Below are 15227 nucleotides of genomic sequence, written 5' to 3' on the forward strand. Positions count from 1 at the left end.
GGTGGTGTTTGATACATACTATTCAACTTCAAAATAATGGTTGTTGTTTCTGCACAATGAATAATTGGATAGAAATGTTTTGTGACTTCACATAATCCAAAGTAAAAAAAAACTGAGACCACATTCGATGGCGAGGCTTTGTAGACCACCTACTATCTAGATTTCTCACCTTTACTGAATTGTCTGTGGTGTGTGATGATCATTTATTGTCCAAAGCCACAATTTCCCTCAGGGGTCTATGAATTGTTGCATTGAATCTGTGATAAAGTTCACCCCACTTGACTCATGTTGATTGACATACAGCCTTGTCCTTTTGAATTGTGTCATTTGGAAATGTAAAAATGGAGGAAAAATAATTTTGAAATATATCCTTCAAAAGAGTGTCATTGAGAAATAAGATTTCATAATTTAATATTTATTTTTAATTATGCAAAATAAAAAGAGGATTTGATTTGTTTAGTTATTAATTTAATACTCTACTGTATATGTTTATTTACAAAATCATGCTTTAAGTTTAACTGCATAGCAATGGTAACTGCATTTATGATTCCTGTGATTTGTGGCTACACAACTTTTCTGTAATTACATTTAATATAAATTTTTTTTGCTCAAATGTCTGAGCCTCATCGTAATGTAAAATAAAGACAAATGGTGTTATTTATAACCTAAAATTCTGAAATGCTAACTGAAGAAATATAAATATATATTCTGTACCTATGAAAGTATTTACCGTCTTGGAAGTTTTCAGATTTTCATTGTTATACAATATTGGATTTAATTTGGCTTTTTTGGCACTGATCAACACAAAAAGACTCTTTATCTCTACAAAGTGATGTAAATTAGTTGCAAGTATTAAACCCCAAAACAACTGATTGCATAAGTATTCACCCAATTTAATATGGCATCGCTGGTGCAGCCAGTGTGCCCTGTGCTGGCTGGGATAGCCTCCGGCACCCCCGCGGTTCTGTTCAGGACAATGGGGTTAAAAAGCGACTGACTGACTGACTGGTGCAGCCAACTGGTCTTAGAAGTCCCATCATTAGCTCATTGGAGATCAACTGTCTGCGACTTAAGCTGATTGTTGTATAAATGCACTTTATTTGGTAGGGCCAACTTGTGCTGAGTCAGTATGGTGGCTTAACATACACAATGAAGAGAAAAGAACACTCTATAAGAAATTCTATGAAAAGGTGATGGAGACAAGACAAGTTAATATGCGAGTTGCTGAATATGCCGTGGAGTCCAGTTAAATCAGTAATTAAGTAATGGAAAGAGTGTGGCACAGCTGGAAATCTGGTATAGCAGGCCAAAAACTAAAAACAAAAACTAACTGATCGTATAAAAAGAAGAAGATTAGTGAGGGAGGCCAACAAGAAACCTGTGATAACTTCTAAGGAGCCACAAGCTACAGTGGCTGAGCTTGGAGGGACTGTGCAGACAACAACTGTTGATCGGCTGCTTCACCAGTTGCAGATTTAGGGAAGTGTGGCAAGGAGAAAGCCATTGTTAAACTCTGCAAGAATTTGCCAGAAAGCACATGTAGCTGGAATTGTTTCTATGGTCTGATGAGAGAAACATTGAGTTTTTTTGGTCATCAAAGTAAATTTCATATTTGACGTAAGTTAAACATAACTCAAAATCAAAAACATGTCATACTTGCCACGTTGCAGCATCAAGCTGTGGGGATGCTTCTCTGCAGCAGGCCCTGAAAGGCTCAGTGAGAGAAAAATGATTGCAGCAAAAACAGGGAAATCCTGGTGGAATTTGTAAAGAAGTGTGCAAGAGACCTGCACCTACAGAGGAGATTGCAGCAAAACAACTACTTGAAGCATAAAGCCAAAGCTTCACAGGAATAGCTTTAAACAACAATTTTAGTGTCCCGGAGTGGCCGAGGGAGAGTCCAAATCTCAATCCCATTGAGAATTTGTAGGTGGACTTGAGAAAGACCGTTCAGCCGCAGTCCTCATGCGGCCTGACAGAGCTTAAGCAGTTTGACAAGGGGAGTTTTGGAAGCATACACTGATACAACGCACTGCCGCACCCACCACACGATGGACTACCCAGATTGGGACCCGAGGGCAGCCGTACAACGGGTGACACCTCAGCACCACACTAGTTCAAATGGAACAGAGAGATGTTTTTACAGTGGCTGGAGTGCCAATCCTGCCACCAGCCCCCAAGTTTTCCCTGCAAGTTGGAGGACCTGCTTTCAGGACTCGATGAACGTTAATGTCGTACACAGGACAGAGCAATGGCAGGGTAAGGGCCTTAAGGAAACTGGGAAATGTCAGAGTCCAGATATACAGATGTGCAGATAGACTGTCAAAGGTGAATTTAATAAATACTGACTTGAATACTTATGTGATCAAGTATTTTGATTTTAGATTTGTTATTCATTTTGACCACTTTGTCAAGACATTAGAGAGCTTCTTTTTGTTGATCAGTGTGAAAAAAGACAAATTCAATCAATTGAGATTAAATATTGTACATTCATAATATTTTGAAAACTTCCAAGGGTAGTGAACACTTATACTAGAAATTAGTAATACTTATACTAGAAATATATATATTCTGTCTCAATCACAATCTGATTATCTGGGTGGTTACCTACCAGGTAACACTTGTGGTTAGTCAGCCAGTTGGCAAACATCCGCCACGTCCTCTCAGTTGTGAGAAGCAGATAATAAATAAGTTATATAATATCTGACAAATAATACAAAAGTACCAGACAAATAAGTGAACCAGCCGCCATGGCTCAACATCAGAGGCTTTGCCTCAGGCACTGACATCTAAGGAGATGCAAAAGTGCGTACACCTGACAAGCCCCAACAAGGGTGAAACGTGTTGTGTATTCTTTGTATTATTTGGCAGATACTGTATAATATATACTGTACACAGTGTTTTAATTAATTATTTTAAACAGCTCATGAATAAACATAACAATATCTGTGAATTGAAAACTGTATTTGCTATGTGACGGTCATGAATGATAAAGTATATGGCATTAAATACTGCCAAGTGTTTCTAATTTGGCCATAAAAGCCATCTTACCCCCTAGAATGACTTAATGTCCAGTATGCACAGTGCAGTGTAAAATGTTGATCTAAAAAATACAGGGTATGAAATAAAAAATGCACAAGTCTGCTTCACCATTTTTGCATTATGTCTTAACAAAATGAATTGGGGAATCCATGCACACTAGATGTTTGAAGTTAGCAAAGTTAAATAGAACAATGGACATTATTCAAATTACTACCTTCTCAAACTTAAGCCTCTTCTGCACAATAAATTTATCCTAATTTTACCAAAATTTAAAAAATGAAAAATATAAAACAAAAAATTTGTTGCAGACAAATTCTATGTGATCTGACAAATACATTGTTTGAATGTACTAAGTTGCAATTCCTCATTGATCCACATGGTGGCAGCACAAGCATGTGGCAAAAGCAGAAACGTTTCCAGATTCCAGTAGAAATTGTGGAGATTTTAAAAATTATAAAGAGATACGCATAATGCACATAATATAAAGTAATTAGTTGCTTTTTTCAACAAATCAGCTGTGTCAAAGTTTCATTTGTGGCTTATACTAATAGTTTTTCCAAATGTTTTGTTGTTGATTTGTCTAATTGCTAAGTATGTAATATTGTACATTTTTCACCAAGGTATGGTCACTTTAAAATCCTGCTGATTTTCTTATGCTGTCTCTTCTAATCTGCAGTAAGTAATTCAACCAGAGCTGGGCTTGATCATTTGTATGGGTGTGAACTCACAATGGATTCAATTCTTTATCAAGTTATTTCTGATCCATTCTGTAGCTGAATCCCGCAAATTTGTATTATTTTTAAGAATCGAGTCACTCAATCGGTGTTTCACCAAGTCAGGTGGCTCTGCAAGTGCCTCACATGTGTGAGTGGTGGGGGTCACTGTTTAATTCCAGTTACAGGTCCATCAAACCAGTGTCCAGTGTTTGGTAAGATTAGGTACCCGATGATGGTTGTGTTTTTTTTTTATAAATAAAGTATAAAATTTTGAATAGCTAGGCACAATTAAATGCCATCTGTACCTTTATGCAAGGCTTGTCATTGCTGACATAACAGATGACAATAAGGCCCCCTGGCGCCCACGGTTAGGAAGAGCAATGTACCAAGGGCGCAGCACCTTTCTTTTTTTTTTTTATAATTTAATATCTACAGCACTTTCAGAAGTATTCAGAGATCATGACTTTTTTTTTATTACAATTTGTTATGTTGTAGCCTTATGCTAAAATCATTTCAATTCATTTTTCCCTCATGAAGCAACACTTACTACCCCAGAATGGCAAACCAAAAACAGGATTTTTTAGAATTCTTTAAAAAATGTATTAAAAATTAAAACCAAAAATATCACATTGACACAAGTATTCAGGTTCTTTACTTATCTCTTCATTAAAGCACCTTTGGCAGAGATTCCAGTAACAAGCTTTGCACACCTGGATTTTTAGATCCTCTCAAGCTCTGTCATGATGGATGAAGACCATCAGGACAGCTGTTTCTGGGTCTCTCCAGAGATGTTGGATTCAGTTCAAGGCTTATCTCTGGCTGGGCCACTCAAGAACATTCCCAGAGTTGACCCTAAGCCGCTGCTTTGTGTTTTAGGTCATTGTCCTGTTAGAAAGGTGAACCTTTGGCCCAGTCTGTGGTCCAAGGTGTTATGGAGCAGATTTTTATTAAAGTTATGTCTGTACTTTGCATTGTTCTGCTTTCCCCACAACTCTGCCTAGAATGGAGGATAAACAGTTCAATCTTGGTGTCTTCAGACCAGAGAATCTTGTTTCTCATTGTCTGAGAGTCATACCATGCTTTCTTGCAAAACTCAAGCAAGTTTTCTTGTGCTGTCTGGCCACGCTGCCATAAAACCCTGACTAGTGGAGTGCTGCAGTGATTGTTGTCCTTCTGGAAGTTTTCCCCATCTTCACACTGGTTCTCTGGAGCTCAGTGTTCCATGACCTTTCTCCCCTAAATGGTCAGTTTGGCCAGGTAGCCTGTTTTAGGAAGAGCTGTGGTTGTTTGGGCAGAGTGGTGGCTCTAAGGCTAGGGATCTGCACTGGTAATCGGAAGGTTGCCGGTTCAAATCCCGTAAACGCCAAAGTGACTCTACTTCGTTGGGCCCTTGAGTAAGGCCCTTAACCTGCAATTGCTCCATCCTGAGTATGACGTTAATCTACATCCAGCCCTGCATGTAGGCCCTTCAACCTGCAGAGAAAAATCTGAGGGGTTGGTGGCAGAATTGGCACTCCAGCCACTGCAAAAAACCTCACATTGCTTCCATTCTATCTGAACTTGTGTGGTGCTGAGGTGTCACCTGTTGCATGGCTACACTCGGGTCCAGATCTGGGATCCTGAGTTGGTTTGTCATGTGGTGGGTGGGGCAAAGCGCTGTATCAGTGTGTGCTCCTAACACCTGTGGTTGTTCCAGACTTCTTCCATTAGAAAAATCATGGAGACCACTGTGCTCTTGGGATGTAGAAAATTTTTGTAGCCTTTCCCAGATCTGTGCCTTGATGCAATCCTGTCTCTAAGCTCTAAAGGCAATATCTTTAACCTCATTGGCTTGTTTTTGCTCAACTGTGGGACCCCCTATAGACAGATGTGTGCCTTTACTAATCATGTCCAGCCAATTGAAGTGAACACAGGTGGGCTCCAAACAAGGTGTAGAAACGTCTCAATGATAATCAATGGAAAGGGATACACCAGAGCCAAATTTCAATTGTCACAGCAAAGGGTCTATGTGATCATTCAGTTTTGTAATTTTTTTATAATTTTGTAAAAAATAACCTAAAATCCAGTTGCCGCTTTGTCATTCTGGGGAATTGATGTTTGTTTGATGAAGGAAAAAAACAAATTGAAATGATTTTAGCATAAGGCTGCTAAATAACAAAATGTGAAAAGCGTGCAGGGGCCTGAATACTGCATATGTATGTATGTGTATATGTATACATACAGTATGTGTGAATTATTTAAAATTTTGGTAAGGTTAAGTTCTTTTTCTCCATGAAGGCTGCAGTGTCGACATGTTTTCCTTCCAGCCAAGCTTTTGACTAAACTTTGCCATCATTTTTCTCCTTTTTTTTGTTCTTACAAGTCCATCCTCACCAAGCTGTATTCTGCTTATTTTACCTTCAACTGATCTGTCAAGTAATATACAGAAACAAAAGTCAAAGGCACTATATAAAGTTCTTCCGAGGAAGACTTGATGATAGAAGGAGTCCCAGGTGATCAGAGGAGACTAGACACTATCTTGGAGAGACGGCCATCTTTGCTTTAATTTTTTAAACCCTGAGATATGCACATAAAAACCTACAATCAAGAAATGTCATTGGTCAAGCATTTTTATTAAAGAGCTTCAGTCTTATTTAGGGCTTGGCTGTAATGAGTCGGTTATTTTATAGTGCCTTTCAGTAAGGGTATTTAAAGGACTGAAAGACTAGAAATCACTGCAGCCTACAGGGAGCAGATTTGGGAACCACAACTGGTTTGTTTGATCTTCAGAAGAATCGTCCTAGATGTAGATCTATGTAATGGAGTCACCTCAGTTCTATACTTTAGCAAATAAGACTGTAACTGGAAATAAATGGGATTTTACCTTCCTCGACTAGCCCCTGAATGTCTGGATAGTCCTTGTCCCTTGGGTTCTTCCAAGCTGCTGCCCCTCTCAATGCTAAAGAGGTCCCTGAGAACAGCTTCTCTTGGTCTTAAAGCCTCATCCTGCACCTCTCCGCTTCTTGCCAGGGAGCTAAGTTTGGGAGCTTTGATATTTTCAGCATTTTTTGTAGCTTGCAGTCCCGCGGCGGATTGCAGTAACTGAGTGTTTCGTTTCTATATTGTGACACAGGAGCCAGAATGCAAACTTTCAGAACCCACGGTGTGAGAACACCCCACTGATTGGCAGGGAGTCCCCGCCTCCTTCTGTAAGTGTGCACTGTTTGTTCATTTTCATAATGCACTCTGAAGTTTCATCTGACAGCCATTTGTTTGCACTCGTCACGTCTTTCTCACTCTTTGTGTCTGTCTTGTTCAGTGAGTGGAAGCTAAGGAAACAAAGCAAAGCATGATAACCTGCTCATTGGCATTGTTTTCATTTGAATTAATTTATTTTATTTTGTTTCTGTTTCTTGTTTTTGAACCCTGAACGTCCGTCGCTTTCTTTGCTTCTTAGTTTCTAAGAACATTTTGCCTCTTAACCTGGGCTGTCTGTGTGTCTCCTCTGCTGTCAGTTTCAGTCGGGTGTACGGGAGGGGGGTGGTCATGGTCGCCCCGGGGAAAGGAACATCAATTAGCCAAATTTCCCACCAGGTGTAGAGCCTGGAGGTATTCTGTTTATAATCTACACCCCCTCAGTGAAAGAAAATGCCAGAAATCTCCGTGGTACGTGTTTGTTAAGGCTGATGGTGATTGGATAAATATTCAATTCAGTAATTTAGGAAAAAATTCACTTCACACTAGAAAAGTATGTCAGTTTTCATTTAAACCAGTAAGTGGGATGCCATTGTACCCAATCCCCAAAATTTCACATACACAGAATCAATTCACCAAAGTATTCACTTGTGTAGCAAATCCCGTCCTTATGTGTAGTTCAATACAATATGAGCTGGTCAGATTGTGTGATTTTATATTCACTTTATTTTAAAGGTATGTTGATTCTATTAACAAATACGTCTAAACTGCAGAGCTAAATGATAGCATCTTATGTTCATTTTGAGGGTCACACAGGTCCACTCTTAATATGTCCTCATCGCCTTATGAATACTGTATGCCTCGTAATTAATTTAGGTAGACATTGCATCCTAGATATAGGAATAAGTTAAACACACATTGGTTAAAGGATAAGCTTTGTATTTTTGAAGTCAAAGTTATTTTTTTCACAAACATGCTATACAATATGCATTTGCCACGTGAAATTGTGTTCTAGAGTTAAACGTTTTCTATAAATTTTCAAAAAATACATAGCCAGTCCTGGCGTTTTACACTGAACTCTGCTCTGGATAAGCGAGTTTGAAAATGGAGGGATGGATGGATGGATGCTCTGTCATCCCGGAGCAGTCTCTAGATATTATTCGTAATGATGCCATTACAAAAATGCTGAATTTGTGCACAGACCTTACTAGGCCCCCCACATGCCCAGAGCCTGGGACAAATGTTCCCAACAAAATCAGTGCCCCCCTCTCCTGCGTGGAAAAAAGGATAAAAATTTGGGTTTCTAAGGAGATGCTCATTTAATAGCAGCAAAATTAACTAAGTCAAAAGAAAATTAAAGAAAGAAATAACAAAATTAAACCTATGGGAGAGCTTTTCAGCAATCGGGTTTTAGTTGCTTCTATGGGCAGTCAAGCTCTATCATATGCGGTCTGGTGAAGGAACGGCAACCTCAAGTCATCTCACATCCCATATGGTGGGGCTTCCTGAGCTGACCAGAAGTATCGTCACAGCTCTTTGGAGATGTCCTCCTCCACTCTAGGGCTGGAAGAGGAAGAGAGTTTAGAAACTGTGTCTCCCAGTTTGCCTCAGGAGCAGAGCCTCCAACAAGCTCCCATAGTGCACATTTGTGACACGAGGTCCTGCCCAGCACATCCCCTCAGACATTCAGGTTTGGTTAAGTGGTGGCCTTGAGTGTGTTCACGAGTGGTGTGACATCCTGCTTCGCGCCTTGTGCCCAGTGTAGCTGTCATGGCTGTTACGTTTATTGACAGATTAGAAATGCTTATTTATTTCACAGCCCATACTGGACCACTGTGAATAAACCCTTAACAAACTCAGAACAAACTAGTTAAAATTGTAATCGTAAATGTTAAATTCGTATTTAATTTGTTGTCTACCTAGATATATATCTGCCATATAGAGGACTAGGGGTCAGTTAAAACTTTATTACAATTGCACACTTTTATTAATTTTAATGGCTATACTTACCCAATATTAATTAATACTGAATCAAGCAGGGGCGGCACAGTGGCGCAGTGATAGCGCTGCTGCCTTGCAGTAAGGAGACCTGGGTTCACTTCCCTGCGTGGAGTTTGCATGTTGTCCTCGTGTCTGAGTGGATGTCCTCAGGGTGCTCCGGTTTCCTCCCACACTCCAAAGACATGCAGGTTAGGTGCATTGGCGATTCTAAAAATTGTGCCTAGTGTGTGCTTTGTGTGTGTGTATGTGTGTGTGTGTCCTGCGTTGGGCTGGCGCCCTGTCCGGGGTTTGTTCCTGCCTTGCGACCTGTGCTGACTGGGATTGGCTTCAGCAAACCCCTGTGACCCTGTAGGTAGGATATAGCGGGTTGGACAATGACTGAGAATCAAGTAGTTGTTAAGTTTTAGTAATAAATGATATGGTACATTGTTGGTAATATAACTGGTAAAGCTGGCCCGCTATTAATAAATTCATAATCGCTAGTTAAAATCAGTTTGAAGGCCTTGCTGGCCCATTATTCGCAAATATGCACCAGATGTTCTTTTTAACTGTTAATTATGTTATTGTTAGGTTGGCTTCCAGTTAATAAATACAGTATGTGCTAAATACGAGCCGAAGTTTTAAATTACTGCCTTCTGAAGAGATTAGACAATGTTACTTATTCATGCTTACCTTTCTTTTTGTTGTTACATCTTGATGAGTTGTACACTTTTATTAATATTAAAGTTCTTCTGGCTGCTTATTAATAAGCATAAGTTTATTAAGCAAAAACAAAATGTGTTTAACTATTGTTATTTAAACAGATTACACATTATTAATAATTTCAACATTTGACTGACTAACTATGAGTTCATACACACCAAAAGCAGAACTAAGTGTTTAATTATCTTGTTACTGATGAATTATACATTAGTATAATTAATTTCAGTTGTCTCCTAGCTTGCTATTAATAAATACAAATTAAATACAGAAGTGTTTAGGTACCATTAGATTAATGGATTTCAGAGAGATATTAATTATGTGTTCATCTAGCTCATCAACTACAGAGCTTAAAGTGTACTTAACAGTTTATTGATTTAGATTATACGCTTGTATTGATGTCAATGCTCAGATGGCTCACTACCAATATAAAAAATAGTGTTTGGTTACCATTGAATTAATAGATTTCAATTTCAGGGTTCAGCCGGTGCACTGTTAGTAATCTCTGCCAGTTTAGAGTTTAGCTGCCTTCTTCCTGAGGGCCTTACGTATCGGCTATTTTATGATGCTCACTAAACACAGAACGTAGCATTTAGTTAACACGTTATTGATATGTGCAGATGTTAATGTCGATATTTGTCTGTCACATTATTAGTAATGGCATGCCAATTCAGAGAATTATCATTTGGACACCATTTTATGACTCTGTTGCATGCTAATATTAATTTTGATGTTCGACTGTCGTGCTGTTCGTAATGGCAAGACACACAGAAGACACATTTTGTTGTTTTCTTATTGATAGATTATACACTGCTGTTATTCATTTTGATGGAAAGACATTCTGAATATGAATTAACACACCCTTCAAATATAGATATAGGTGTCTAATAGTTAATATTGTATTACTTGATCACAAAACATGCCAGTCCACTTTTGATACATTCTTGGCAAATGCAGTAATAAGCATTTAACTAATGTCTTATTAAGTTATATGCTGTTTTTAAGGTCACATTTTATTGATATTCATTATGCTAATATTAATTTGTGATGGCAATGCTGGTCCATTATTTATAAATACTTGACAAAACAAAAATGTTCAATTACCCTTTTATTGATAGATTATTTGCTGAAATTAATGTCAGGCTCAATAATAGCAAATACAAGCCCAGTATTAAAAAAAAACAAAACAAAACTTTTGCTTTAAGTAACATCATCTTATTGGAGTATACACTGCTATAAACGTTTGGTTATCTATCTATCTATCTATCTATCTATCTATCTATCTATCTATCTATCTATCTATCTATCATCCTGTTTATATATCTCCTTATCTATCTATCTATCTATCTATCTATCTATCTATCTATCTATCTATCTATCTATGATATAGTGCTTTACACATATATCTATCTATCTATCTATCTAGCTATCTATCTATCTATCTATCTATCTATCTATCTATCTATCTGTCTGTCTGTCTGTCTGTCTGTCTGTCTGTCTGTCTGTCTGTCTGTCTGTCTGTCCAGACATACATATACACATACACATTACGTATTTTATATTACTTGATTTATAGTCATCCAACAGTTACACTCTGCTATTTGCATGCAGCATTAATATCTGTAGTGTGCCATTTGTTGGAATTCATTTTGTAATACATGTAATAATAAAATGTGTTGCTTTTTTCATTGCAATGGATGGTGTATCGCAAATATTGGCACTTCTGTTGAGAATCCCACACCAAGTTCCATGTAATTTGGTGTAATCTTTGTGACAGTAAAACTCAATGGTGAAAAATTTAAATAGCAGAAATGAAAAAGTATAATATATGGAATGTTAATCTTGTTTTGCTATATTTAAGTGCCACAGACATGCTAAAAAGGGGTTTGAGGCCTCCAAACACACCCTATAGGCAGGCCAGACCCTTCACCGGCCAGTAGAGATCACCTACTGTAGTTCAGCTAACTCTTGACTACTAACGGTTGGCTTGGACCTTATTAGATCCATAATTGGAGAAACTGGATTAAAATTCAAAAATAAACTTACAGTAAATGTTCTAAAATGCCTCACAAGAGGGAAAAACCATGGAGAACTTTGGCTTGTGACCTAAAAGACAAAACAAATTCTTTATAAATTGAATGCTGTATGTTTATTTACCAAAAAGGAGTAATAAAACAGAGCTCAAAAAAGCAGAAAAGAGTTCTCAAATAGTAATTTCTAAGGCAACAAAGACTTAGTATGCAAATCCATAAAAAGATTCCAATGACAGAAACAAAATGATGAAATAAACTGGGAAAAGTAAAGATATGGCAATACTCGCACAAAAATTCCTCGATAAATTCAATGAGGTCACTCCTCAGGCAGAAGAGTTAAGGAGACAGTATACAATTACAAATAAAACATAAATAACATAAAAATATGAAAAATAATAACAAAAAATAACAAAATCAGTAATGAATTATCAATTATATGCAAGCCAGGGGCAAAATCACAACACATTTGAGTTCATTAAACATTCTGGTGATCTTCTGGAATTAATTCAGTTTAATGAGAGCATATGCAAGCATACATTTGTGTAAATAAATAACAAATTTCTTTAAAAGCCATAAACAGGGCATGCTGATGTTCCAGGATCCCTCTTTGTATTAGTCAGTGTACTCCAATGGGGTTATCACGTCCTCTATCAGCATTTCTTTTTATTTCCTATTGTTTTTATCTGCTTAGAACTTCCTTTATTAGGTTATAGTATCACTGGTATACGGCATCTGTAGGAATGAAAAATTCAATGCATTTTATAAGTCAACATGACAAACGGCTTGCAATGAGTGTGTCAAAAATGGCGCCCTTGAGTGAGTGAATTGCAAGTGCCTCTGTGGGCATTGCAGACTGCAGGTACACTTTGTTAAATTCTTTCAATAAGATGACACATCTGTGCTTAGATTTAAGCGCTACTGCATGATGCGGTTTGTATTGAGTGGTTTCAAAACTTAACAGAGGTAGCGAGAAATTAATAGCAGTCCCCTGTGAGATTGATGATCAAACCTCCGAATGTTAAACCACAGAAGTGATGGAGCACATGTTGGGGACCCTCTCAATACAGTAGCTTTTTGCACATGATGCGGATATGGGGACATATTAACTTTGACCTATGCAGTAAATGTTAATCAAGCATTCCAAAGTAGATATTGTTAACAAATATTTACAACAGTTAAGACAGTAGACGTGATTTGAGAAGAATTAAATTAAGGTTATGTCCATATGGTGGCTATTGGAGAGTAAATACGCAACCTCATACTGTTAAATGAAACTTTTCTGACATGTCTGCGGTATAAAACTGAAGCACATCGGTATACACTCTCATCAGAGCCTGCCTTCCTTTGTACTCTTGCCCATTTCTGACATGTCCTTTTCCTACCATGCGTGGTAGCACATAATTTTCAAGCAGTCTACCATTTCTTAGATAACAGTCATTTTGCTCATAGAGCTGTGTCTGGTAAATAAACCAAATAACTATGGAAAATATCCAGCCATGGTAAAAAAAAATATTTCTGCCCATTGAAAGAAGACCACGATATGCCCATGAGATGTTCATTGATATGTTTAGTTCACTTGAAAGTTTGCAATGTGAAAAGCAACTAAATTAGCTGAAAATCGAAACAAAGTAACTAATCCTCCACTGATTTGGAACAAAGCAAACAGACGATGAGTGTGAAAACACCTTCATTATCTGTCAAAGAGACAGATCTGTTCAGTCATCTTCTTCTTATAATAACAACGACTGACTTTAAATAAATTACATGGCAAATATTTAGTTTATGTCTTATTCAGGGCTGGATTAAGACCTTTAGAGGCCCTAAGCACTTAAAGGATTTTGGTGCCCCCCAACCTCTCTTATTACTATTTTATAATTATTTTTATTATTGTACTAGTGACTGGGAACCCGATCGAATCGGGCTATAAATTCTACGTTTGTGAAATCCATGCTTTCTCTGAAAATAATTATTTGTTTTTTAAGTCCTTGAAATGGTTTTGTTATCATGGCACTGATTTGTGCCTAAAATAGACCTTTTTGAACGATGTAACGAAGAGCTTCCTGTTTAAACAGGGCTGCGAGACGTGAACTCAGCTCTTCGGTCGCACCTCATTTGATTTTTTCCAGCAAACAAATTTTCAAAACAAACCGTATTTTACAACTCTAATCAGAGTCGGAGTAATAATTATGTTGGCGTGGTCATTTTAGATCTGAGACTGGCTAAAATTTAAACAGTGACTGTTGTTAATACCCAGCCGTCATTACTCAGTTTGCCAATAGATGTCAGAAGGATGGATGCCAAAACCGAACTGCCCAAAGATAGATTTTGACGTACCAAGCAAATGGTGATACGTTCTACATTACTTATGGTTCCGGAGCGGTCGAAGGGTTTACGTCAGTCGATGATGTTAGTTTTGGAAAGTATATCCCACCAAACCAATCTTCCAAAAAGCAACCAAACTTACTGTTATCTGCTCGAACCAACACCGACTTACTATACTCGGCCGTCCACCGGCGTCACTGAAGCACTCGAACATTCTTAGCCAATCATGCAATACTGCGTTCGCCACGTTATGTTCTAACTACAGAGGCAGAGTCCCATTGCATGGTTCTAACTTGTATTGAGTCAAGGTACTGACGCGAACACCATACATACGGGGTATTAACACGAACACCATACATATGGGGTATTAACGCGAACACCATACATATGGATAGTATCAAATTATATATAAGGATATATATGTATGTAATTTTTTATTTAATGTGGGAGCCCCTTTTTTGTGGAACCTGGTTCAGCTGCATCCTTTGCAGTTTTGCACCATATGGTCCATGGTAAATCCAGCAATGGAAACATTCTGTGGTGCCCCCCTTCCCTTGATGCCCAAAGCATATTCTTATTTTCCTTAATGGTTAACCCAGCCCTGATCTTAATGATTGACTTCATGCTGTTATAAACTCTAATGGACCCATCATTATTAAATGCATGACACCATACAGAACTGGGCACTAGTAAAATATTTAAATTGATACAGTTTCAGTGGTTGCAATGGTCACAATATCTGCCAAAAGCAGCATTTTTGTGTTTGTTACATAGTTTCACATTATTAGTTGCCCCTTAAAATGTGTATAGTATTGGCAAAGAGCCACAATATATTTATTATAAAAACTAAATTCTGTGTCCAGCAAGGCGCAATCCTAAGGTGTGTTAGGTCTTTAGTGGATCATGGTGAAGAGCATGATAGATAGATAGATAGATAGATGGATACTTTATTAATCCCAAGGGGAAATTCACATTCTGAGCTCAACAGTACTGACCTTCTCCCTGTTCCATCAGCTTCACTTGCTTTGCTTTAGTTGAATGGACAGTTTTAGTTCTGTCAAGGCCTTTAATGTGACTAGGGTTCACCTAATTATGGAATCTGTGCTCCTTTCATTCAGTGTGCTTACATGCACACATGTAATTGGGTTAAGTTGAATAGCAAGGTTAAGGCAGAATTCTGTTTCCTTAATAATCCGCATTTACATGCGTTAGTATTCTTCTGGAATTTTCCTTCAGTAAA

The 15227-nt window shown here is 37.9% G+C and overlaps 1 protein-coding gene across 2 annotated transcripts in view; it reads left to right on the forward strand.

Moving 5' to 3' along the window:
• The window catches only part of LOC120542004 (protein tweety homolog 3-like), a 289028-nt gene that overhangs the window by 261105 nt on the left and 12696 nt on the right, over positions 1–15227 (forward strand). Inside the window, exon 13 of one of the 2 annotated variants that reach the window (XM_039774077.1) lies at positions 6871–6946. The exons of the other annotated variant lie outside the window; for it this stretch is intronic. Coding sequence (XP_039630011.1) covers positions 6871–6946 — 76 coding nt within the window. The remainder of the gene's footprint in view (positions 1–6870; positions 6947–15227) is intronic. 2 annotated transcript variants of the gene reach the window in all.

The sequence above is a fragment of the Polypterus senegalus genome, chromosome 13, assembly GCF_016835505.1.
Source record: "Polypterus senegalus isolate Bchr_013 chromosome 13, ASM1683550v1, whole genome shotgun sequence".
NCBI classification, from domain to species: Eukaryota; Metazoa; Chordata; class Cladistia; order Polypteriformes; family Polypteridae; genus Polypterus; species Polypterus senegalus.